General features: G+C 35.1%; 1 protein-coding gene across 2 annotated transcripts in view; it reads left to right on the top strand.

Moving 5' to 3' along the window:
- SLC12A2 (solute carrier family 12 member 2) overlaps positions 1-23,842 on the top strand; it is a 108,669-nt gene that overhangs the window by 51,658 nt on the left and 33,169 nt on the right. For both annotated transcript variants that reach the window (XM_045999902.1, XM_045999901.1), the window contains exons 6-15: positions 125-235; positions 2,324-2,432; positions 5,069-5,196; positions 5,294-5,378; positions 9,261-9,412; positions 15,408-15,515; positions 16,538-16,661; positions 17,767-17,868; positions 19,445-19,600; positions 21,003-21,102. In XM_045999902.1, coding sequence (XP_045855858.1) covers positions 125-235; positions 2,324-2,432; positions 5,069-5,196; positions 5,294-5,378; positions 9,261-9,412; positions 15,408-15,515; positions 16,538-16,661; positions 17,767-17,868; positions 19,445-19,600; positions 21,003-21,102 — 1,175 coding nt within the window. The remainder of the gene's footprint in view (positions 1-124; positions 236-2,323; positions 2,433-5,068; positions 5,197-5,293; positions 5,379-9,260; positions 9,413-15,407; positions 15,516-16,537; positions 16,662-17,766; positions 17,869-19,444; positions 19,601-21,002; positions 21,103-23,842) is intronic.

The following is a 23,842-nucleotide window of genomic DNA, read 5'->3' as shown; positions in this document are numbered from 1 at the left end:
TTGTTATTTATTCCACTTCTTTATGTAAGAAAATTCTGATATCTCTGAAGTGTTTCCAAAAGAATTAAAGAATTTATCTGGATAACTGAAATTGTTCATTTTATTTGTAATTCACGTTTTCTAGGAACATTCCATACTTATGATAGATGAAATCAATGATATTCGAATTATTGGAGCTATTACTGTGGTGATCCTCTTAGGTATCTCAGTGGCTGGAATGGAATGGGAAGCAAAAGTAAGTAATGAACTCATTGGAATAGCTGTACGTACTTAACATACGAACTTTTAGAGCTTTTGTTTAGAGACCACTCTAAAGTGTGGTAATATTTTTAGATTTTAAATTTCCTTAAGTGGCCATTTTCAGGAAGTTTATGTATCAGGTTATTTTCTATCCGACAAGGCAGGGAAAGTTCAGAGATAACAGTCAGTCTAAGCACTTAAACACAGTACTTTCTGACTTTGGACTTACTGCCCCCCCTCCCCTCCATCTTTTCCCCTCCCCTCCCTTAATCTTGATTGAAGTTATTTAGAATCACTCAGGTCAATATGTTAGGTAGCCCAAATTAAGCTCTTGGCTTTGTAATTTAACAGTTCAATTTCAAAAATAAATATAGGGGTAATAAATGTCAAGTTAGTGCCTGTAAGAGATTAGAGAAGCTCATCTCTCTCCTTGCTGTTGACGTCTCAGAAATCATGGCCACCAAAGCTAGGACCACTGTTTCTGGGAAAAGTTGCTGAAGTCACATGCTAACTTGTAGGCAGAGCACCTGGCATTATTTCTCTATCTCTGAGAGAATATTCCTCAGTACAGGTGTTTTCCTGACTGGTGCATGTCCACATGGATCTGCTGAGGATCTCCAAGTCCCCTCTAGGTGTCATGTTTCCTTTTATAAATTATGTAAGATCATATATTTTTGCTGTATGTGAGCCATAATATTTATTGGATGAAAAATTAGGCAATTTGGAAAAAATAATTTTCCCAAGGTTTTTTTTTAAGTCATTAGTATATAATTAAATCATTTACTTATACTTTTAACCATTTGACTTAACTGAAAAGAATAGAATTTCATCCTACGTAGGACAGGATGAGCACTTAAGCAGTTTTTATTTCCATGGATGACATAGGTCTTCATGAGTATCTGCCTAACTTTATTGGGAGGTGAAGAGTGGAAGCAGAGAGATGGGGGAATATGGCAAAATAGGGAAGGGAGTCAAATGTATAAAATTGCTGTTATCAAATAAATCTCAGAGGGTGTAATGTACAGCATGGTGACTAGAGTTAATACTATACTGCATATTTAAAAGTTGCTTTTTAAAAAGAGTAGATCTCAAAAGTTCTCATCACAAGAAAAACAGTTTTTAAATTATATATGGTCCTGGATATTAACTAGACTTATTGGGGTGATCACTTTACAATTAGTGTGTATAAATATTGAATTATTATGTGGTACACCAGAAACTGATATATTGTTACATGTCAGTTATATGTCACTGAAACAAAACAAAAAGAGTGTAGGAGGAGAGATGGACGTTCTCCTAGATTGTCCCTTCCAGTCTCATTGCTACTTCAGTCTTCCTTCTAGATATTGTCTTCTTCTTTCTGTATTTTTTTCTTCTTCTTTTCCTGTGGCTGTCAGACATTCAACATTGTGCTTGGACCTGGTGTAAAACTTGTTTTTGTAACAAACAAGTTCCCTATGTCAAGATTGTACTTCCATTGGAGGGGACGGTAAATAATGATAAAGGATGAAAAGCCTGCAGAGTTGTGGAATTTATAGTGCTTTATGATTTGTGTGATGGCATGCACATCATGAATTCATGAAATGAATTCATTCATTTCAGAAATATTTGGCATGATCCTACTTACGCTATCCATTTTTCCCCTAGTATATTGAACATTTTAGGATAGTTCTTTAAAGATTGCTCATGTAGGGGTGCCTGGGTGGCTCAGTGGGTTAAAGCCTCTGCCTTCAACTCAGGTCATGATCCCAGGGTCTTGGGTTCGAGCCTCACATCGGGCTCTCTGCTCAGCGGGGAGCCTGCTTCCCCCTTTCTCTCTCTGCCTGCCTCTCTGCCTACTTGTGATCTCTGTCTGTCCAATAAATAAATAAAATCTTAAAAAAAAAAAAGAGCCTGGGCTTAAAAAAAAGAAAAAAAAAGATTGCTCATATAGTATAAGTTTATTGAACACCTCAAAAAACTTTTTGAGGCACTAGGAAAATAAGACAAATCCCTTTAGTCACAGAAGTTGTATGGTAATGAAACTCAATCAGTGTAGAGACATGAGAGATTTGATTTTGATTTTTCATGTTTAAAATTCCAGGCTCAGATTGTTCTTCTAGTGATTCTCCTACTTGCCATTGCTGATTTCATCATAGGAACATTTATCCCATTGGAGAGCAAGAAGCCCAAAGGTTTCTTTGGTTATAAATGTAAGTAAAAAAAAATATAGACTGTCCTTTTGACATTTTTTTTTACTATATTTTTTGCATGTTATAGCATTTTATTAGTAAACAAAGATAATACACTGTAGACAATTTGTAATATAATTGCTCTTGGTGGAGTGACTCACACTAATAACAACCCAATTTAGTGTTGTCTCTGTTATGTATGTTATGATCAGAGTAAAATACTACTTTTATTTACGTCTTCTGTTTTTCATTCTTAGCATCAAAAGATGTTAGAATGTAGAAAAATTAGAGCTCCTGAGGAAAGGTGTCTTTGTTCTCTGCCATTTTGGGAATTTGTGACTGAAATGATGACTTCTTTGCTCACATGGCTTTTTCATTCTGTTAGCTGTATTTCAACACAACAGTCTAAACATGCCTATACCTATGAAGGAAACACTCATGGTATAATGGCCACTTTGGTTTTTGGACAGTTTTATATCATACATTGTGAGGATTTTCTACAGTTTTAATCTTTGTGACCGTTTTCATTCTGTTTCTAATTGTCCCTGCTGGTGAAATTTACTTGTCATTTGTTATTTCCTTAAGTCTCTCTCTGTATTTCCCACCCCGTCACCATCCCCTGCTCTCCACCTAATGGAACCAGTCTGCACCTGCATCTGCACAGTGTGAAACGGTGCCAGAAAGAACACTTGCATTAGCATCAGAGAGGGTTACCACTTAGGGTAATAGATGTGTCTTCAGTTGACCAAAACTACTCAAGAAATTCCTTGTTTGGAAGCCCTGGAAGAAGAGGCCTAGCTGCGATAATCCCCAGTCATTCAGCCCAGAGCAACTCCTACAGATCTATGAAAAGATACAGGATGTGTATCAGTGCACTTCTTCCTTCAAAAAGTCTTACTAGGGAAAAAAATCAGCCGACCCAAACTGTGGGTCCTAGAGACCTGGTTGGTTTACATTTGTCTGTAAGCTTACTAATTTTTTGGCTCACTGGTAACAACATGCAGTACTTCATCATTTGTGAGTGGCACTGGTTTGATTCTCTCAGACACTGATTTAGTTGCATGGTTAGTTTTCTGATAGGAATTGTTTCAAGGTTTCTACCTTAACCAGTGACACTCGCCCATTGTTTCTGCCTACTGATCCTGGGTTGATAGTGTGAGATCTGTTTTTACTACTACTGCTCATGCCTACTTTCTTCTTTTTTTTTTTTTTTTAAGATTTTATTTATTTATTTGACAGAGAGAGATCACAAGTAGGCAGAGATGCAGGCAGAGAGAGAGGGGGAAGCAGGCATCCTGCTGAGCAGAGAGCCCAATGCAAGGCTCAGTCCCAGGACCCTGAGATCATGACCTGAGCCAAAGGCAGAGGCTTAACGCCCTGAGCCACCCAGGCTCCCATGCTTGTGCCTATTTCTAAAAGGAGCTTTAAATTCCTGATTTTCTGGATTGGGGGAAAAGGTGTTAACTAGCCATGCCAGAAGTGAAAGTTAATAGCATCCCTTAGGTAGATATTTTTTTTACATTTTGTGCTTCCATAAATTATATTTGTGACATTTCTTATCCTTACAAGTAATTTTTTACTTAAATTTTTTTATATTATAAATTTTTTTAACATTTATTTTTACAATCTTATTTCTAAAATAAGTGTTAAAAATTCTAGGGGATGATTATTTTACAAAATTCCTAGTAATTATGTATTTTCTGTGTGTGACTTCAGTTGATTTAAAAATAGCTGCAAATATCTGCTAAACCATGTTTTTCATTTCCTTCTTTTTTTTCCCAGATCCTTGGCCCCTTATAAAAGTATTGCATTATTACCTAGCATAGTAATAAATAATGTATAAGTAGCATATCTGGGATTTTTCTCAGTCTGAAGTAAACAAATCTAAATATACTTCAGAATATGACTTTTCTTTTTTGGTGGTTGATATTGCTTTGCTGCCTTGTCATTCATTTTTACTAAGGCAGTGAGATACTTAATGATTCCAGTAGAAGATCCTGGTGCATGGTAATTACTCAGATGATGGATAGGTGGTTGGATGACAGTTAACTGGTTGTTTCAGTGTCACGGCCTATCAGAATAGATGGAAACAGTAAGACTAGTTGAAGCATTCATTATTGTTAAAATGGAAAGGGACTTTACTAGTTTGCCTTAGCTAAAATTATATGGAAGCCTGATGAATAATTCAGCATTAAAAATTAAGCAGATCACCACAAGGAAGGAGAAAACTGTACAGATAGTATATAAGTTAGATATAAGGGGAAAAAAAATGGGTCCGGATTAGTATGATGTTTTTTATTTTCCTCCCTCCTTTCCTGTCTCCTTTACTGACCCCAGACATTGAGAAGTTTATCCATGCTTTGATTGACCTTTGTACTAGGGATAACAATCAAGTTAGAGGTGCTTGAAACATAATTATTAAGATACACAAAATAGTAGGCATAACCCAGTCAAATCATCATTTTGATTATAAACTGCTCCCTCATACAAGAAAATGGGCAATGCTGTGCTTCAACTAGGAAATGGTCAAGAATTTGCCAGGTACTTGAACTGGAGAAGAGCTAGGGATCATACATACATAACACTTACACTTGACCTAAATTATAAGGGTTTAATCTGCTGTCCATTAATTGCCAAAGATATTTTGTTCTCCACAGCTGAAATATTTAATGAGAACTTTGGACCAGATTTTCGAGAGGAAGAAACTTTCTTTTCTGTATTTGCCATCTTTTTTCCTGCTGCAACTGGTATTCTCGCTGGAGCAAATATCTCAGGTGATCTTGCAGTAAGTATTACGAAGTACTGTATCCATTCTGTATTAAAAATGGTATATATATATTTATTTTTAAAGGTAGACTTAAAATTTTTTTCTTGTTTTCTAGGATCCTCAGTCAGCCATACCCAAAGGAACACTTTTAGCCATTTTAATTACTACGGTGGTTTACATAGGAATTGCAGTATCTGTAGGTAAATAGCCTTCCATTTCTCTTTCAGAAATTTCATGGTTCGTACTTTAAATATTTATTTCCATGATATCATATTTCTAACTTTTAATTGCAGAAATATTTCAATAAAAAGATTAAGAGTTGCATGTTTTAATTCAGAAAAAGTTTTAAGTAAATTACTAGTGGTTTTACAGATACTACCTAAATGCCTGGATGCCTTAGTGTTTTTTACTGTAGGATCTTTATGAATTAAAGTAAATTAAAAATTATGTAAACTCTTCTTGGCAAACTCTTAAATTGGATTTTGCTACAATTTATAAAAAATACACTTCACATAGTAGAAGTAAATGCATTCTACTCTGTGATCTTTATAAAATTTTTAATATTTTTGTTTATGGTGGTTATTTTGTATTGCATGTTAATCTTACTATGTATGAAGATTGTTTGAAGACATTTAAGCAATGTTTGGCATTTTTTACCCAAAAAAACTGATTTTTTTTTTTTTAGTAGCATTTTAAAAAAATTTATTTATTTATTTTCAGCGTAACAGTACTCATTGTTTTTGCACCACACCCAGTGCTCCATGCAATACGTGCCCTCTCTATTACCCTCCACCTGGTTCCCCAACCTCCCACCCCCCGCCCCTTCAAAACCCTCAGGTTGTTTTTCAGAGTCCATAGTCTCTCATGGTTCATCTCCCCTTCCAATTTCCCACAACTCCCTTCTCCTCTCCATCTCCCAATGTCCTCCATGTTCTTTGTTATGCTCCACAAATAAGTGAAACCATATGATACTTGACTCTCTGTGCTTGACTTATTTCGCTCAGCATAATCTCTTCCAGTCCCGTCCATGTTGCTACAAAAGTTGGGTATAAAAAAACTGATTTTGATAAACAGGGTAATCTATATTGAATGAAAAGTGTTACTGAAGTCTTAACTAAATTGAATGAACCTGGTTTTCAACTTTTTATTACATTCATGAAATCATAGCATTTTAAGTGAACTGGAAAGGACTTAAGTGGTCAGCCAGTCTCTAAATCACTGTTATACACATGAAGAAATGAAAGCTTAGTGATTCCCTATCAAAAATAACTCACACTTGATTTAAAGAATTGTTTCCTGGCAAAAGTGTTTTATTTTGTCTTTTAGTCAATTCTTTGAAGACTCTTAGAAAAGTAGTTTCTTTAGCTGAAGCGTTCCCAAGAAAAAGTATTGATTTACATATAATTTACTTGCAGTGACTGTAGATTAAAATTTTTTTTTAAAGATTTTATTTATTTATTTGAGAGAGAAAGTGAGCTAGAGAGAAGAGAACATGAGTGGGGGGAGGAGCAGAGGGAGAGGGAGAAGCAAACTCCCCGCTGAGTAGGGAACCCAGTGTAGGACTGGACCCCAGGACCCTGATTCATGACCTGAGCTGAAGGCAGATGCCTAGCTGACTGAGCCATTAGGCACCCCTATTTATTCTGTCAGTCCATAGGTAGATCTCTGAAATTCATTTAAAAACAAGAATCATATATATATATATATATACACATATATATACACACACATATGTATATGTTTTTATATTTATACATATTTTATATGTATTTTTATATACTATATAAATACATATTTAAAAATATTTTTATTTATATGTATATAAATATAAGCTTAGCAAAAATATTTTCATGTTCCCCTAAAAGTTCCTGGCTCAGGAAAATTTAGTTTTAATTTAAAGAATGATATAGCTGATTATGTCTCAAATTGGAAAATTAGTTAAACCAAATAAATGATTTCTGTTTGTATCTGACTCTCTGGCTGCAAGCTGTCATACTTATTTCATTCTGTCTACACTAGCCCTTGGAGTAGTAGGAGTAGCCCTTCCGCTCTGACAGTGAGGAGTGGGGCCAGTGTCTACAACAGTGGAAGTGTAACTCATTCAGAGTAAGGGAACCTCTTTTCCCCCAGTCACCTGCAATGTAGAACATCAGAATAGGAAACACATAAGAGCATTGCTGCTGTAGGGTAGACAGGGCTCTTTTCTCCCCTCACCCCAGATGGTTTCACAAGTACCTTATAAACACTGCTGCAAAAGTTAAAGGAAGAAATTCAGGAAGAAAAAACTTGATACAGTGTGTCTGGTCATTAAAATATTCTTGCTTTCAAACTTAACTTTCTGTTTGTTGCTCACTTTTGGCTGCAATGTTTAAAATTTTTACCTCCTATATGATGAGACAGGACTGTAAAAGTGCCTCCAATGTCTAAGGAATGCTAATTACTAATAGTTACACATCATATATTGTTCCAAATAACCAAATGCTTTTTTCCAAGAAAACTTTTTAAATGTCATGTCGTAATATGGAAGTTTTATATTTTACACAAAAGTAGACTGCTTTTTTCTTTTTCTTTCTTTTTAAAAAATTTTTATTCATTTTTTAAATTTCTTTTCAATGTTCCAGAATTCATTGTTTATGCACCAAATCCAGTGCTCCATGAGATATGTGCCCTCCATAATACCCATCACCAGGCTCACCCAACCTCCCACCTCCCTCCCCTCCAGAACCCTCAGTTTGTTTCTCAGAGTCCACAGTCTTTCATGGTTCATCTCCCCCTCCAACTTCCCCCAATTCCCTTCTCCTCTCCATCTCCTCATGTTCTCCGTGTTATTCCTTATGCTCCACAAATAAGCGAAACCATATGATAATTGATTCTCTCCGCTTGACTTATTTCACTCAGCATAATCTATTCCAGTCCTGTCCATGTTGATACAAAAGTTGGGTATTCATCCTTTCTGATGGAGGCATAGTACTCCATAGTATATATGGACCACATCTTCTTTATCCATTCATCTATTGAAGGGTATCTTGGTTCTTTCCACTGTGGCCATTGTTGCTATGAAACACTGGGGTACAGATGGCCCTTCTATTCACTACATTTCTATCTTTGAGGTAAATACCCGGTAGTGCAATTGCAGGGTCATAGGGAAGCTCTATTTTTAATTTCTTAAGGAATCTCCACACTGTTTTCCAAAGGGGCTGCACCAGCTTGCATTCCCACCAACAGTGTAAGAGGGTTCCCCTTTCTCCACATCCTCTCCAACACATGTTTGTTTGTTTACTGTCTTGTTAATTTTAGCCATTCTAACTGATATAAGGTGGTATCTAAATGTGGTTTTGATTGAATCTCCGTGATGGCTAGTGATGATGAACGAACATTTTTTCATGTGTCTGTTAGCCATTTGTATGCCTTTATGGAGAAGTTAGACTGCTTTTTGTAATGAACCATCACCTACTTTCAACAAAGTTATCAAGGTATAGAAGTATATGGTTAATCTTGATTCATCTGTACCCATTCCTTCTGCCTCATGGGTTATTTTTAAGCAAATTTCGACTATCACGCACTGTCTTATTATCAGGATAGACTTACTTGAGCCTAAGATTTAAATAGAACTATAATTCATTAATGTTAAAATTGTTTCCCTTCACAAAAGATTGATATTACCTGAAGTCTGATCTTTGGCATGTTTCACATATTAAATACTTGGAATACAGGAAACCATTTCTACCATTTGGAACTCTTCGAACACAGTGTTTTTATATTTGCTTAACCAAATAGTTTTGCTCATTACCATTTTTCACAGTTATATGTGTGGGGTTTTTAAGTCTACATGTGTGAGATACTAGTTTTTGTAAGGTTTTTGTTTCACTACTTAAATATTTGGGGCCATGATGCTTTTCTAATTCTGTTTCAGGTAAATCTATTTAAACTGTTAATGCTATATGTAAATTCTAAAAATGTAAATATTGTTAACCAGCTCATATTCAGTCAGCACCATAAATTCCTGTATGGATATATGTAATTTTGAAATGAATGTAAGTTTTTAGTTATATTGCTTGTTCTTATTGTCCCTTGTCCTTCAGGTTCTTGTGTTGTTCGAGATGCCACGGGGAATGTTAATGACACTATTGTAACAGAACTAACAAACTGTACTTCTGCAGCCTGCAAATTAAACTTTGACTTTTCATCTTGTGAAAGCAATCCTTGTTACTATGGCCTAATGAACAATTTCCAGGTGAGCCTCATATTTTTATTCTGCTGACATTGTATACCTAGATGTCAGGCTGCTGTCAAACCTGAGCATTCAGAGTACAGCGCTCACTTAGAAGAGAGGACCATTGTAGGACCATTGTTACTTTTTACTCAGATAGCTGTTTGAAAAGTGTCGATGAGTAATTGGCCAAATAAGTAACTTAAAGATAAAATCTGAAGCTGTTCAAGAGCTAAAGGACTCATGAGGGTAACACTTTGATGATCGTTTGTAATATATGTAGTGAATAGCTTCATAAAGCAAGGAAGCATCTCACACGTGGTCATACTTGTTGGGTCTAATTCTGGGTTCTCTGATCTCTTCTTTGGCATTTTCATCTGTTAATCCACCAGTACCATCCATTCTTGTTAAGAGTAGTTACATGATAAATCTTGAAGTCAAGTACATCGATTCCTCCCACTTTATCCTTTTTCAGAATTGTTTTAGCTATTTTAGTTCCTTTTGCTTTTTCACATAAATTGTAGAATGATATTTATCTACAAAAAGTCTTAACTAGATTTTTGATAGGAACATATTAAACTTGTGTATCAATTTGGGGAGAATTGACATGTTCACTTTGTTGAGTTTTCTAATCCATGAACCCAGTATGTTTCTCCATTTATTTAGATCTTCTTTGGTTTCTTTCATCAGTGTTGTATAATTTTCAGAATACGAGTACTTGCTCAACGTGTTTGTTAGATTTATACCTAAGTATACCTAAGTATTATACCTAAGTATTTATACTATTATTTTGAGTATTTCATTATTTTTTATAAAGATTTTCTTATAAGTAATCTCCACACCCAATGTGGGGCTTGAACTCATAACCCCGAGATCAAGAGTTGCATGTTCCACTCAATGAACCAGCCAGGCCACCCTTTAACTATTTTAAATGAGTTCTGTACTCAATGAAATGAGTTGAGTTTCTAATTTGTGTTATCTTCATAATTGCTTTATATAATAACTTCCCTTTTAAAAAAGTATTGGTGAGTATCAATAGTGTTATTAGATAAGGCCCATGTACTCATGCTGTGCTAAACTCCCATTGAATAATAGAATAAAATTTTAAATGCATGCTTGAAAGTTTGTGACCTTTTAAAACATATGAGTTATATAAAACATAATACTATTTGTCCAGTATTTAGAGAATAACAGTCCTTCTTCTTTTTATTATTACCTCTATAAGGTTCTGAAAGTGAAATGAAATTTTTGTAACATTTATAGGTTTTTACAAAGAAGATTATACTAATTCAGAGTGAAAACTAAAAATTTTGATTCTAGTGTTTTTACAGTTTAATGTAAACATAAACACAGTAACAGAGTTCACTATATATATTTTAGAACAATATGCATTTTATATAGAATACTTATATTTTGTAATAAATTTGTGACTTAAATTTTTAATGGCATTATTTTTTTATTTTGTGTTTTAAGCAATTGACTACATTTTCAGTGGTTATAAATATTGAACCCAATTATGTAAGAGAAGATTGTTTGTTCTAGTCACAAGACTAGGCATAGTTGTAGGAATGAAAGAAAGTATTCATATCCAGCTAATGATTCAGGCCAGTTCTGACATTGATATTGTGTATGAAAAGCACAAATGTTGATCTCTGCCCAGTGACTAAAAATGCCAATCAGATTTCTGTGTTGTTGCCTTGAAATACAAAAGTGTGTTGTCTTTATCAAGTCTGGTATGGACTCATGAAACCAAAGAGGAGTTTGGTTTACATAAAGCTTCTTTTCTAATATAATTAAATAAGTTTTTAAAACAATTTTTAAGTGTTTTGTTTTGTTTTGTTTTAAAGATTTTTATTTATTTGACAGACAGAGATCACAAGTAGGCAGAGAGACAGACAGTGAGAGGAGGAAGCAGGCTCCCTGCTGAGCAGAGAGCCGGATGTGCGGCTCTATCCCAGGACCCTGGAATCATGACCCGAGCCGAAGGCAGAGGCTTTAACCCACTGAGCCACCCAGGCGCCCCAATTTTTAAGTGCTTTGTAAAGTAAAACTAATTTGGAAAAAAAATCCTTTAAAAATGCAAATTGCTTGTCATTTGGAGAATGGAGAATGGTGAACAGAATGTATCTGAGGGAGGCTGTAAGTTGGAATCTGATCATGAAGTCTATACAAACCCACAGTTGATCACACTGTTTTGCATGTAATTGACTTTTTATACTTCAGGAGGAAAAGTGATTTGGATCGCCTTACTTAATTTTTTTTTTTAATTTTACAATAGGCTCTTCAAGTTATATTCAATTTTTTTTAAAATTTTATTTTACATATATAATCTTCATGTTTCTGAATATAGTTCTATATTTTAATGTCATCTGAAACCTGACTATTAAGCTTTATTGCTCAATAAAGTGTGAGCTTCTTTGCTCTATCAGTCAAAACCCTTCATACCCGGACTTACATCACCCTGCCTTCTATCCATACTGAACTTGAGTGGTTACATGTTTGTGTGTATACACATGCATACGTGTTTACCCCACTCTCTTAGGGTTGTTTTGTTTTGTTTTGGTGCTTCATTCTGCTGGAAATGCACCTGCTTTTTTCTTTACGTTTGTTCAAATCTGCCTGCTTTCAAGACCATTTCCATGAAGATTTTCTAACCACAAGTCATCAACACACATGCACACCCCACACAGACACGCCATGCAGAATCTTACCATTCATTTTACTTGCCACTTTTCTACCTTTTATTGGACTTCTGTCTCCCCCCCCCCGCCCGCCCTTATTAGAGAGACCTTTGTTTCTGTTATCTTTGTATTCTGAACAACACTGGTGTTACCATTATTTACATTCATTATCATTGTCTTTATTACTCATATTTTAACAGTAAATGATGGAGAATGCAGAGGTAATTGGGTAAATAAATAATTAGAAAACAGGAAACTTGGCAGATTTTAGAAGCATAGTGTTTAGAGATGGTAAGCATGGAGCATTATTTACCTCAGTTCATGGAAGAAGAGATGACGTAATGGAAGAAGAAAAAATGGAATTTTTACTCAAAACATGACAGATGAAATGTTACAGATACATATAATGCTTGTGGTGTCTGTTTTGCCTTAATCCAGCAATTTATCATATTCTTTGTCCCTTACTTTCTTTCTTCATTTATCTCCTGTCTTTGCACTTATCTTTCAGGTCATTATGTGTTTGATAAGTATATATAACAGAAATCAAGTCTCCTTTTGATCTTGGTCCATCTTATGTGTCCTTTATAATCTCTTCCCTAAAGACAGGATTGGCAGTGCTGATCTAGTATTAATAGCTGTGAAATACAGTGGCTGTGAAAAACACATGGCATATAGCTAACCAAGTTGTTACTAAGGGGCTGAATCGAAAATGATCTTCTCAGGATTTTTTTTCTCCTTGAAATGCTTAGAGAGGTCAACACTAATGTTCATTAAAACCCTTTAATGTATTTTTCATTTTTAACATTGAGTCTTTTGAAAGATACATGGGGGGATATTTAACAAGGTGGGATTATATATACTTATAACCAGATTGATGCATTATGGCCAGGGATTGTGCCTATAGTTAACTTTACATCTGGTTTAAAATATAAAATTACAGTCAAGTGTAAAATAGTCACTAATACCTTAATACCATATTTTCTTATCTCCTTGGTGTCAGTTGGCACATGGTCTTGGTCAATATAAATGAAAAGTAGGGATGCCTGGGTAGCTTATTCAGTTAAGTTTCCAGCTCTTGATTTTGGCTCAGGTCATGATTTTGGGGTTGTGAGATGGAGACCTGTGTAGGGCTCCGAGGTGAGCATGGGGGCTGTTTAAGATTCTCTCTCTCCCTCTCCCCTTACTCCCACTTGTTCACGCACACACACTTTCTCTCTCTCTCAAATAAGTACTCTCGGTGATGGGTATTAAGGAGGGCATGGACTGCATGGAGTACTCGGTGTGGTGCATAAACAATGAATCTTGGAACACTGAAAAAAATAAAATTAAATTAAGATATTAAATTAAAAAGAGGGAAACTTCTACAGATAGAAATTTCCTTTATAATAAATGCAAATTTACTTTACCAAAGGGAAACACACAGACACACACAAACACACACACACACACACGTGTAAATATCTCCTAAGGAAGTAATAATGAATTTAGGTGATGGTCACTGTTTCACTGCTGGTGAAATTTTAATGGATGGGTCAAGATGGCAGTACCTGAATCTACCAGATGTATTTTTCACCTCAATTTTATTTTTTCACAGTTTTCAAAAATGTGAAGGGACAGTGCAGTGAAATCCTGTATACCTACCCCTTCACTTAAATTTACTAGTTTATATTTTACCCCATTGCTTTATCTTTGTATATATGTATATTCTCCTCAAACATACGAGAATAACTTATACACATCATAAAATGCCTATCAGAGTATTTGAAATACTCTATATGAGTGTAGTATAGTTATCCCACTTAAGCAATTTAATATTGATAAAATACTGTTACCGAAATATATTCCACCTTCATCTTTCCCCACTTGTTTCAGTAATGTCCCTTTCAGTTATTTTTCTTAGATCCAAGATACAATCTAGGCCATGCATGGCATTTAGTTATTATTTTAAAATCCTTTAATCTGGGACTTTCCAGCCTGCCTGTTGTAATCTTCCAGAACACTGATATTTTAAAGAGTCTAGGCAGGTTACTTTGCATTTTGCCCGAGTTTGGATTTATCTGGTTGTCGTGTCATGATCTAAGTGATCAATGCATTTTTTTTTTTAAACTTCAGTAGGGAAATGTTTGAACATGTACGAAGATCGAAAAGTAGTGTAATGTACCTAGCTAGCATACATTGTCCAGCTTTACCAGTCACCAGTGCTTGGCTGACTTTGTTTTATTTATAACTTCCTACTTCCCAGATTGTGTGAAGGCCAATCATAGATTTAGATTCTTTCAGGTAGAAATATTTCCACATTTAGGTCTAGTATTTAAGTTCTCTTTTTAAAAGATTTTATTTATTTGAGAGAGAGAGTGTGAGAGAGCATGAGAAGGGAGGTCAGAAGGAAAACAGACTCCCTGTGGAGCTGGGAGTCCTGTGCGGACTCCATCACGAGACTCTGGGATCATGATCTGAGTCGAAGGCAGTTGCTTAACCAACTGAGCCACCCAGGCGTCCTTAAGGTCTCTTTTTAAAAAGAAAAAACATAACCACAGTACCAGTCTATTACCTTAACCAAAACAAAACCACACACAGAAAGAACTACCTGACAGAAGTGTATTGACATATTCCTGTCAGAAGACTTGGCTTCAGTGTGATGACCTATCAGTCGACTAGTTCTATCTAGTCTATCAGTTGACTAGAAATACAGAGGTGAGACCAGCAGGTTGAATAACACAAGTTGGAGGTGCAGTCAGCAAAATCCAGAGTGTGAGGCTTCTACAGGACAGTGACCCAAAAATAATAAAATGTAAAGGAAACAAACAGTGAACTCGTGGATTGGAAAAGACTTAAGAGACATATCAACCAAATTTAATGTGTAGTCCCTTTGTGGATCCTGATTTAAACAAACTATTTAAAAAGGCAAGAAAAGATGGACAGGTTGGGGGAATTTGAATGCTGATAGGCTATTTGGTGATGTTAAAGAATTACTTTTCAAACTGTGACAGCAGCTTTGCAGTTAAGGTTTTTTAATGTACTTACCCATTAGAGGTCTGAACTGAAACATTTATGCATTAAGTGATATCTGGGGTTTGATTCACAATGACATGAAGATTTGTTCATTATGTATTTTCTCTACCATTGTATGTCTTTGAAATTTTGCCAAATAAAAAGATTGAAGGTAAGGGCTCAGAAAATTTCTGTTTCAGAAATTTATAATGCATGTAACTATTATTCCTGTTCAGTGTTATCATATTTCCCTGATATCAGTCTCCTTAATGAGCATAATAAATATGTATGGTATTTTTTTAAGTGGTTTGCAAGAATTAATTTTTCATTTTTGTCCCTTTTTTAAGGTAATGAGCATGGTGTCAGGATTTGCACCATTAATTTCTGCTGGTATCTTTTCAGCCACTCTTTCTTCTGCATTAGCATCGCTTGTGAGTGCTCCCAAAATATTTCAGGTAGGTATTTTCTTATTACAGATGTTATTGAAGGGGAATTTTTGATAGCACATTTCAATTTGGGATTATTTTTTCAAATCCTTTGTTTACCTATACAACCTCATATGTGTATATGACTTATACACACATATCTCAAGCCAGATGTTTAACTTTGTGTGTTTGAATGTGAATGTTTCCATTTATATAAACTTTAGTGCATTTACCTACTGTCAGGATGTAATCCTTGAGTTGTCTTTCTGGAAGTAGTGATGGGTTTTTGTTTTTTTTTTGACAAACTCTCTTCGCTAAATTTTTCTGTTGTCTTACCAAGATTAAGGAATGCATTCCAAGCATAAATCAGAGGAATTAAAGGATCTTGTCCCTCCTAGCAGTATGTCAGCCTTTATGTTTTACTTTACAGATATTTGAATGCCTACCACATGTTGTGTGTAAGGTAGACATTATCTCCCTTTAATCAACATCATATAAATAGCTGATACTGAACAGTAAATACTTTTTCTTACTAAGTCCAAAAATGAAACATTGATTCTGCAGCCTTGTTCTTAATATTAAAGTTGTAGCCAGTCAGTATAGTAAATGTAGAATATATTTCTTTAAACAATTCTTAGTAAAGTTTTAAGAAAAGTGGTTAAGTTTATAATTGGGATTTTTATCTGCTTTAAATCTGGGATTCAGACTTTTTTTCTTAATGTAGGTCATACTTATGTCACACTAGTTTTCAGATTTTTTTTACTTATATACCTGCTTCTCTGATTTTTTTTTTTTCATGAAAGAATTTCAGTGTGAGGGTAGGGTTAGGCAGATAAAAACTTCAGTGGTGTTCTGAACCAGCCACCTTTTGATGCTTGAAACATATGGTCTCCTTTAGAGATTGTAGGTAAAGTAGTGTCATACAGGGGGAGGAAAGAGGACCAAGAATTAGAAACTTGTGTTCTATTTCTGAGTAACCTTATCAAAACTCTAAGAAATATGTACAGCTAATTGCATTCCGTTAACTTCTAATATTGATGTTTCTTCCCTAGGCCCTTTGTAAGGACAACATCTACCCAGCTTTCCAGATGTTTGCTAAAGGTTATGGGAAAAATAATGAACCTCTTCGTGGCTACATCTTAACATTCTTAATTGCCCTTGGATTCATCTTAATTGGTTAGTCATATAAATGGCATGCTAATAGAGATTTTGAGGTAGTTACAGTATTAGCTCTGAACATTGAATTATTATAAACAAAACCTTACTTTGCTTACTAAATGAAGTTAGTTTCTTTGTGATCAATTTAAAGAGTATATAGAAAATACTGCAAATAATAGTGCTCAGTAAATATTTGCTCAAATTACTGCTGTCATTAAAGCCTCATGAGAGGGAACTCCTAGGTTCTTGCCCCTGAAACAAATGAGATAATAGCATAAGGGAAAGGATTTCAGGTCCCCCTCCTGAAGGTACAGCCTTCAGTAAACTAGTTTTGGGCACTTATGCCTCTGATCGCAAGTGAACTAATGAATCTTCGTTGGTAAAGATGACAGTGGGCTTTTATTAAATGTCTGATGATACCACCATGTGTGGAAACTAACTCTCATGTAGTGTTGCTAGATATCTATTTGGCAAGGCTACTTTGGGAGAACAATTCAGCATGTTGAGTTAAGTTTCTCACAATCCAGCAATTCTCTTTAGTAGGAGTATTTACCCTAAGGAAACTTGAATATATACCCAAGGAGCCCTATGCAAGGATGTTTCTAGTGCCATTAATTGTAATAGTGAAAAATGGAAGCATCCTGAATACCTACTAGCAAAAGAATGAAATTGCAGAATAATATTCAGGATTAAAAAAAATGAATAAAATTGATTTTCATATATCAATATGAATGAATCTCCAGTATAACAAATGCATCAAGTCAAGTTGCAAAATAATAAATATAATGTGATATTATTTGTCTGACTTTTAAAATACCCAAAACAGGGCTGCCTAATGCTAGTGAACTATATATATGTTTAGTAAAACCGTGTAATACCATTGGAAAAAAATATACCAACTTTGGAAGAATGGGATATAAAGGGTTTCAACTGTGGACCCAAGGTTAGATTCTTGAAAAGTAAAGTATACAAACTATATATGACGAAAGTATTCATTAAGTCTGAATGCTGGATATGGGACTATTCCTTAGGCTGTCATCTAAAGGTTTAAAATAACTTCATTTTTTAAAAAGTCAGAAAATATCTGGTGTGTCAATAAATATACCTCGTGTTTCTTTTGCAGCTGAGCTGAATGTTATTGCTCCAATTATCTCTAACTTCTTCCTTGCATCATATGCATTGATCAATTTTTCGGTGTTCCATGCGTCACTTGCAAAATCTCCAGGTGATTTTACATTTTTTTTAAAAATTTTGTAAATGCACCAATGTCTTTGATTTTAGAGAAAATAAGACTTTAAAGCATTTTTTAAAAAGATTTTATTTATTTATTTGACAGAGAGAGATCACAAGTAGGCAGAGAGGTAGGCAGAGAGAGAGGGGGAAGCAGGCTCCCTGCTGAGCAGAGAGTTGGATGCGGGCCTGGATCCCAGGACCCTGAGATCATGACCTGAGCCCAAGGCAGAGGCTTAACTCACTGAGCCACCCAGGCGCCCTGACTTTAAAGCATTTTAAAAGATGGTATTGTGAGTGTTTAGCCCGTTAATGCTCAGTCAGCTTTCACAGTTGAGTCAAATTAAGTGAGTTTTCAAAGATCTCTTTATCATGAAGTTTCCCAGTAATGTGCTGTTTCTTGTCTTCGAAGCATGTAAGAGCATTAATCTCAAATTCTAACACTTTGAAAGAATTATTGTGCTTTTCTTTCCCTGTTTTTGTTTATTTAGCTGCTTTCTGTTTAAGTTCTGAGAACATTATAATGGTATAGCTAACCTGCCCAGAAAAATATTTTCAACACAATAAGTTCTATGAAGTTCTATTATAACGAGTCACTTGCAACTGAAAAAGTGCCTCTTATACTTTTATTGATGGCTTTTTGTTATAAACCGTAACAACAGTTGGATTCCAGGGAAAGAATTGAAGGAACAAAAAGCACTTTTCCTTCTAAGGACCTAAAAACTTCTCAGAAGTTTTAAGAATATAAATTTTAGAAGTGTATGTGTGGCTGTAAAAAGCAGCACAAGGGATGCTTGTTCTGGCCTCTTCTTTATCTTGGCTCTATTACTATGAGTATCCTGGTTGTGATATTACAGTAGCCTTTTGCAAGATGTTATCATTGAGAGAAATTAGGTAAAAGGTCCCCAGAATTTTCCTGGATTCTTTCTCATAACTTTGTGTGAAACTTAATTTAAAAAAAGAATATGAAATATATTAAATTATGATTTAAAAATATTTTTTGGCTATGAAATAAAAATTTTAAAACATGGTCTTCAGCATTTTTTTTTTTTTAGAGTGAACTTAATTCTTAAATACTTAACCAAAGGTAAGTTTCTATAGTCAACTGGTAATTTTTCTAGCAGATAGGTCAACTTCTAACAATTTTCAAGAATATTCTGTTTGAACTCTCCTGTATATTCATTAGAATACAGATATGTCTTTTGCTAAAATTCAGAACATAAAACTACACTACTAAGGGCTAGATCTGAAAACTTTTTCTTTCAGTCTTTTGTAGTTTTTAACCATTCATTAAGATAGTTTGATTTAAACTTTTTTTTTTATGAAGAACTTATTGAATACAGAAACTAGTAATATAGAATAAAACAGAAGTTAACAGATGGGCTCTCTTCTTGGCCTTCAGATCTTGGGCTCAGTAATGCCCTGTGGCTTTACTGTTACACATTATCCTTATACTTACTATTTAAAGTGACCACAAAGAAAGTTATTTTGTGCATACATATGTACCACTGTCTAAAGCAGAGAAGGTATCTGAGTGACTTTGATATGTCTGTTTTATTTGTGATCATTAGGGTGGCGTCCTGCATTCAAATACTACAACATGTGGATATCACTTCTTGGAGCGATTCTTTGCTGCATAGTGATGTTTGTAATTAACTGGTGGGCTGCATTGCTAACATATGTAATAGTCCTTGGGCTGTATATTTATGTTACCTACAAAAAACCAGGTCAGTAGTTTTTCACGTTTATTATTTCAAGCTAGAAAACATCTAGAAGTTGTTATTTTGTATCTAAGCATCAGCTTTTGTGCACTTGAAAGGTGCTTTATAAAACCTAAAATGCTTCATTTCCAAATACATACCATTTTAGGGAAATAATTGCCACAGGGCTTTATTCTCTGGAATGCCTACTTACCTGTAAATTAGACTTAACTAATCCTACTTACAGAAAAATGACAAATTTGTATTCTTAATATGCTGGTGGCTCTCAATATACTTAAAAAATTTTTTTTGAAGGGTTAGACTTAGTGAAATAGCTCCTGTGGTAGCTGTTAGTCTAATAAATATGTGTTACTACTGTACTCTTAATATCTGCTGTATAGTAAGTACCAGGGAATTTACAGTATATTAGAAGATTTGACAAAGGTTTTTTTTGTTTTTTTTTTTTTTTTAAGATTTTATTTATTTGTTTATTTGTCAGAAAGAGAGAGCACACAAGCAGGCAGAGAGGCAGGCAGAGGTGGAGAGAGAGGCAGGCTCCCCGAGCAAGGAGCCTGATGCAGGACTCTATCCCGGGACTCTGGGATCATGACCTGAGCCGAAGGCAGCGGCTTAAACCCACTGAGCCACCCAGGCGTCCTGACAAAGGTGTTTTTGACTGGGAAATAGTTAAAGATTACCCAGAAGGTGTCACACTGATAACTATCGGGTCTATCTCCACATAAGACGGTAACACTTGCATATGTTGGGATTGGTCCAGTGTAGTACAGTGACCTCTAACTCTGAGGGAAGAACCAGTAAAAAAGGTTTGACAAGTTTGGGCCCCAAAAGAAGAGGTCACATGTTGTCATGTGAAATTGTGAGGAAGCATTTTGTAATCCAGATATGAGGTTTTGCATAAGAGTGCTGGCCTCAGAAATGAAATGGACAAAGAAGGTAATGTTTTAACCATCTTCGAAACAATTATTTCTCTAAAATAACAGATGTCTAAAATCATATTTGGTGTCCAGGCTGTTTATTCAATACAGAATGAAATTTGCCTGTACAAATAACTTATACTGTTGTGTACTATAAATGGTCCTTTCAGAGTTTTGAAATCTTTCAGAGATCTGCCTCTTTCTTGTTAGACGTCTGGCTATATTTGTAATAATTTAAAGAGTACTTGTGGTACTTTCTTGAGTTGCATGCCTGGCATGTGTGCAGCCTTGTCACCTTAGTTTTTTCTACATTTTACTTTAAAAGCAGTTACAGTTCAGATTAGCATAGTGTCATGCTATAGTTCAGAGTACAGTGGTTTATTTTTGCAATTGATTTTTTTTCATATGAAAGCACTGTTTACTTCTCTGTGTCTCAGATTCTTGATTGTTGGTTAATGTTGGTGTGTTGCTGCATGAACACTGTCTTCCCATAGATGTAAACTGGGGATCCTCTACACAAGCTCTGACTTACCTAAATGCACTGCAGCATTCAATTCGCCTTTCGGGAGTGGAAGACCATGTGAAAAACTTTAGGTGAGCAGTAAGGTAACATAGAATCATTGGTTGTATATGGCAGTCCATTCTTTACTTAACATTCAGTAACATTTTTGTATGCTGCTATTTCATGAGAAGTTTCCTGAAAGCATAGATTATTGCTTTTTGTTTTGGCTGGACTTTGGTTGGGCATTTTATTCAAAAACAAGAATGAGATTTCTTAGTTACAAAAAGTTGACAAAGAGGTGAATTATCTAACTTACAAAAATGTTACGAGAGTGAAAGTGTTAGAAGTCTCCCATTTGAAGGCTTTTAAGTGTCAGTGCTCACAAAGTGAATAGGCCATCGAAGTTCTGTAAGTACTCTATAACTACTAAGTAGAGACAAAGTTAATTTGCCATCCATAAAAACCTTTTGCTTTGCTTCATTATAGGAATGGGAACATTGAAAAGAGATACTTTATTCCAAAATAACTTCTTAAATCTTTATCAGAATTACACATAAACATAGTTGAGAGAGAAGAAACTTGGGTTTGTCATGAAAATCTGTAGTTGCCCAACTGCTTGTGTTCCTCCTTGTGACCTACCACAGGCAACCACTTTCAACTCTTCGCTGATTCATTTAGTAATTACTTGATTTTCGCAGACATCATGATTGTTTTACTGTACTTTTGATGTTTTCGGCCTTATCTGTTCATGCCCTTCATCCACATGTGGTGGCACACACATGTGCTCTTCCCTTTATCCCATCCTCACAGTATACTTTTATGTCATTATTTTGATTAGGTCATACTTCGTATTTATATTTTTATAACTTTTTAAAATGATTCCCAGCTGATCCATGTAGTAAATTATGATTGTTTTTTCTTGTCTGTACACCTTCCTTTTTCCTCTGGAGCCATTCTTTTCTTTTCCTAACTTTATATACATGAGCATCTCACCATTCACCAAACTTCGTGAAAGATGTTGTTTCCTGAGCTTCATAGTTTCTGTTTCTTTGAAGTGTTTTTCTCACTGTTTCCTGTTTCTTTAATTTGGGTTCTTAGATTTAGCTTGGTCTGAAGTAATTGTGGTCCATGGCCAAGGAAACTGCATTGGTAGGTGGGGCTTGTCAGTAAAACCCTTACTGTAGATTAATGTGGTTTTACTGGTTCTTTGAGAAATTTAAGTCATCTTGAAGACTTTTTTTTTTTTATAATTAGATTGCTCAGAAAGAATATTCTAATATTCTGCTTGTTGATAAAAGTCCTGGCTACCAGAGTTCTTAGGTTGGAAAGGAGGTTGTGAGATCTCCAGATTCAGTGTGTAAATGTGTTCTCACTCCTCCCCTGATGAAAGTAGCTACTTTTGCCTTTGGTTGTTGCTGGTATCTCATAGACTAGCAGACTTCTTCTTTTTTTTTTTTTTTTTTTTTTTAAATTTAAAAAAATGCTTTTAGTTGAAGTATAGTTAACATATTATACTGGATTAGTTTTAGAGTCACCTGGCTGGCTCAATGAGTAGAGCATGATCTCAAGGTCATGAGTTCAAGCCCCTCATTGGGCATAGAAGTTACTTAAAATAATAATAAAAAGGTTTCTAAAATTTTTTAAAAATATAAATCAGCTTAAGGTAAACTATGTAGTGATTTAACCATCATGTACATGATGAAGTTGCTCACTATGATACATGTATTTTAGTATTATCAGTTCTTACGGTGCTGTACTTTTCATCTCCAAGACTTAACATTATAACTGGAAGTTTGTACCTCTTAATCCCTTCACCCATTTTGCTCATCTCCCCAATCCCCTTCCCTTTGGTGACCAGCAGTTTATATTTATGAGTCTGTTTCTCTATTTGTTGTTGTTGTATTAGTTTGTTCTCTGTGAGTCTCTTTCTCCCTTTGTTGCTGTTTATTTTCTCTTAGTTTTTTAGACTCCACATGTAAGTGAAATCATACGGTATTTGTCTTTCTCAGTCTGGCTTATCTTCCTTAGTATAATACCCTCTCGGTTCATTCATGTTGTTGCAAATGGCAAGATTTCATTATTTTTTATGAACAAGTAATATTCCATTATGTGTATATATACCACATATTTTTCATTCATTTATCTACCACTGGATACTTAGGTTTCTTCCGTATCTTGACTGTTGTAAACAACATTGCAATAAACATATGGGTACATTCATCTTTCCCAATTAGTGTTTTCATTTTCATCACCAAAATACACAATAGTAAAATTACAGGATCCTGTGGTACTCTCTCTTTAGTGTTTTGAGGAACCTCTAAATTGTTTTCAGTAGTGACTGCACCAATTTTCATTCCCCAAACACCAGTGCATGAGGGCTCCCTTTGCTCTACATCCTTGCTTACTTTTTGTCTTTTTGGTACTAGCCTTTCTGAGTATTAGGAAGTGATACCTCATTGTGATTTTGAGGCCCTTTCTGGCAAATAAACCCTAGCCTAACAGAATTGGGGGGAGGACAGAGATACTTGTTCATCATAGGGATGGAAATGATTTGGTTCTGTCTAGTGGTTTCTTGTGCCGAGTTGAAACCCCTGCTTCTGACTTTGGTCTCTTTAATACATGGCCCCTTCCTCTTCCGTAGGCACCCACTACCTCTAACTTGTAGGCATTTTGGTGATTTTTTTAAGGCATAAAATCAGGTAGCTTCGCAGCTTGCTCATAGATTTAGCCTCTTCCTGATTTGTTATATCCTTTCTTGTTCTTCCATCTGCTTTCTGGCTTTCAGTATTTCTGTATTACTGTTCATATTTTTGTGGATTTTATGCCTTAAAA

Source organism: Meles meles, chromosome 3 (genome assembly GCF_922984935.1).
Source record: "Meles meles chromosome 3, mMelMel3.1 paternal haplotype, whole genome shotgun sequence".
In the NCBI taxonomy this organism is placed as follows: domain Eukaryota; kingdom Metazoa; phylum Chordata; class Mammalia; order Carnivora; family Mustelidae; genus Meles; species Meles meles.
This window is presented reverse-complemented; position numbering and strand designations above follow the sequence as displayed.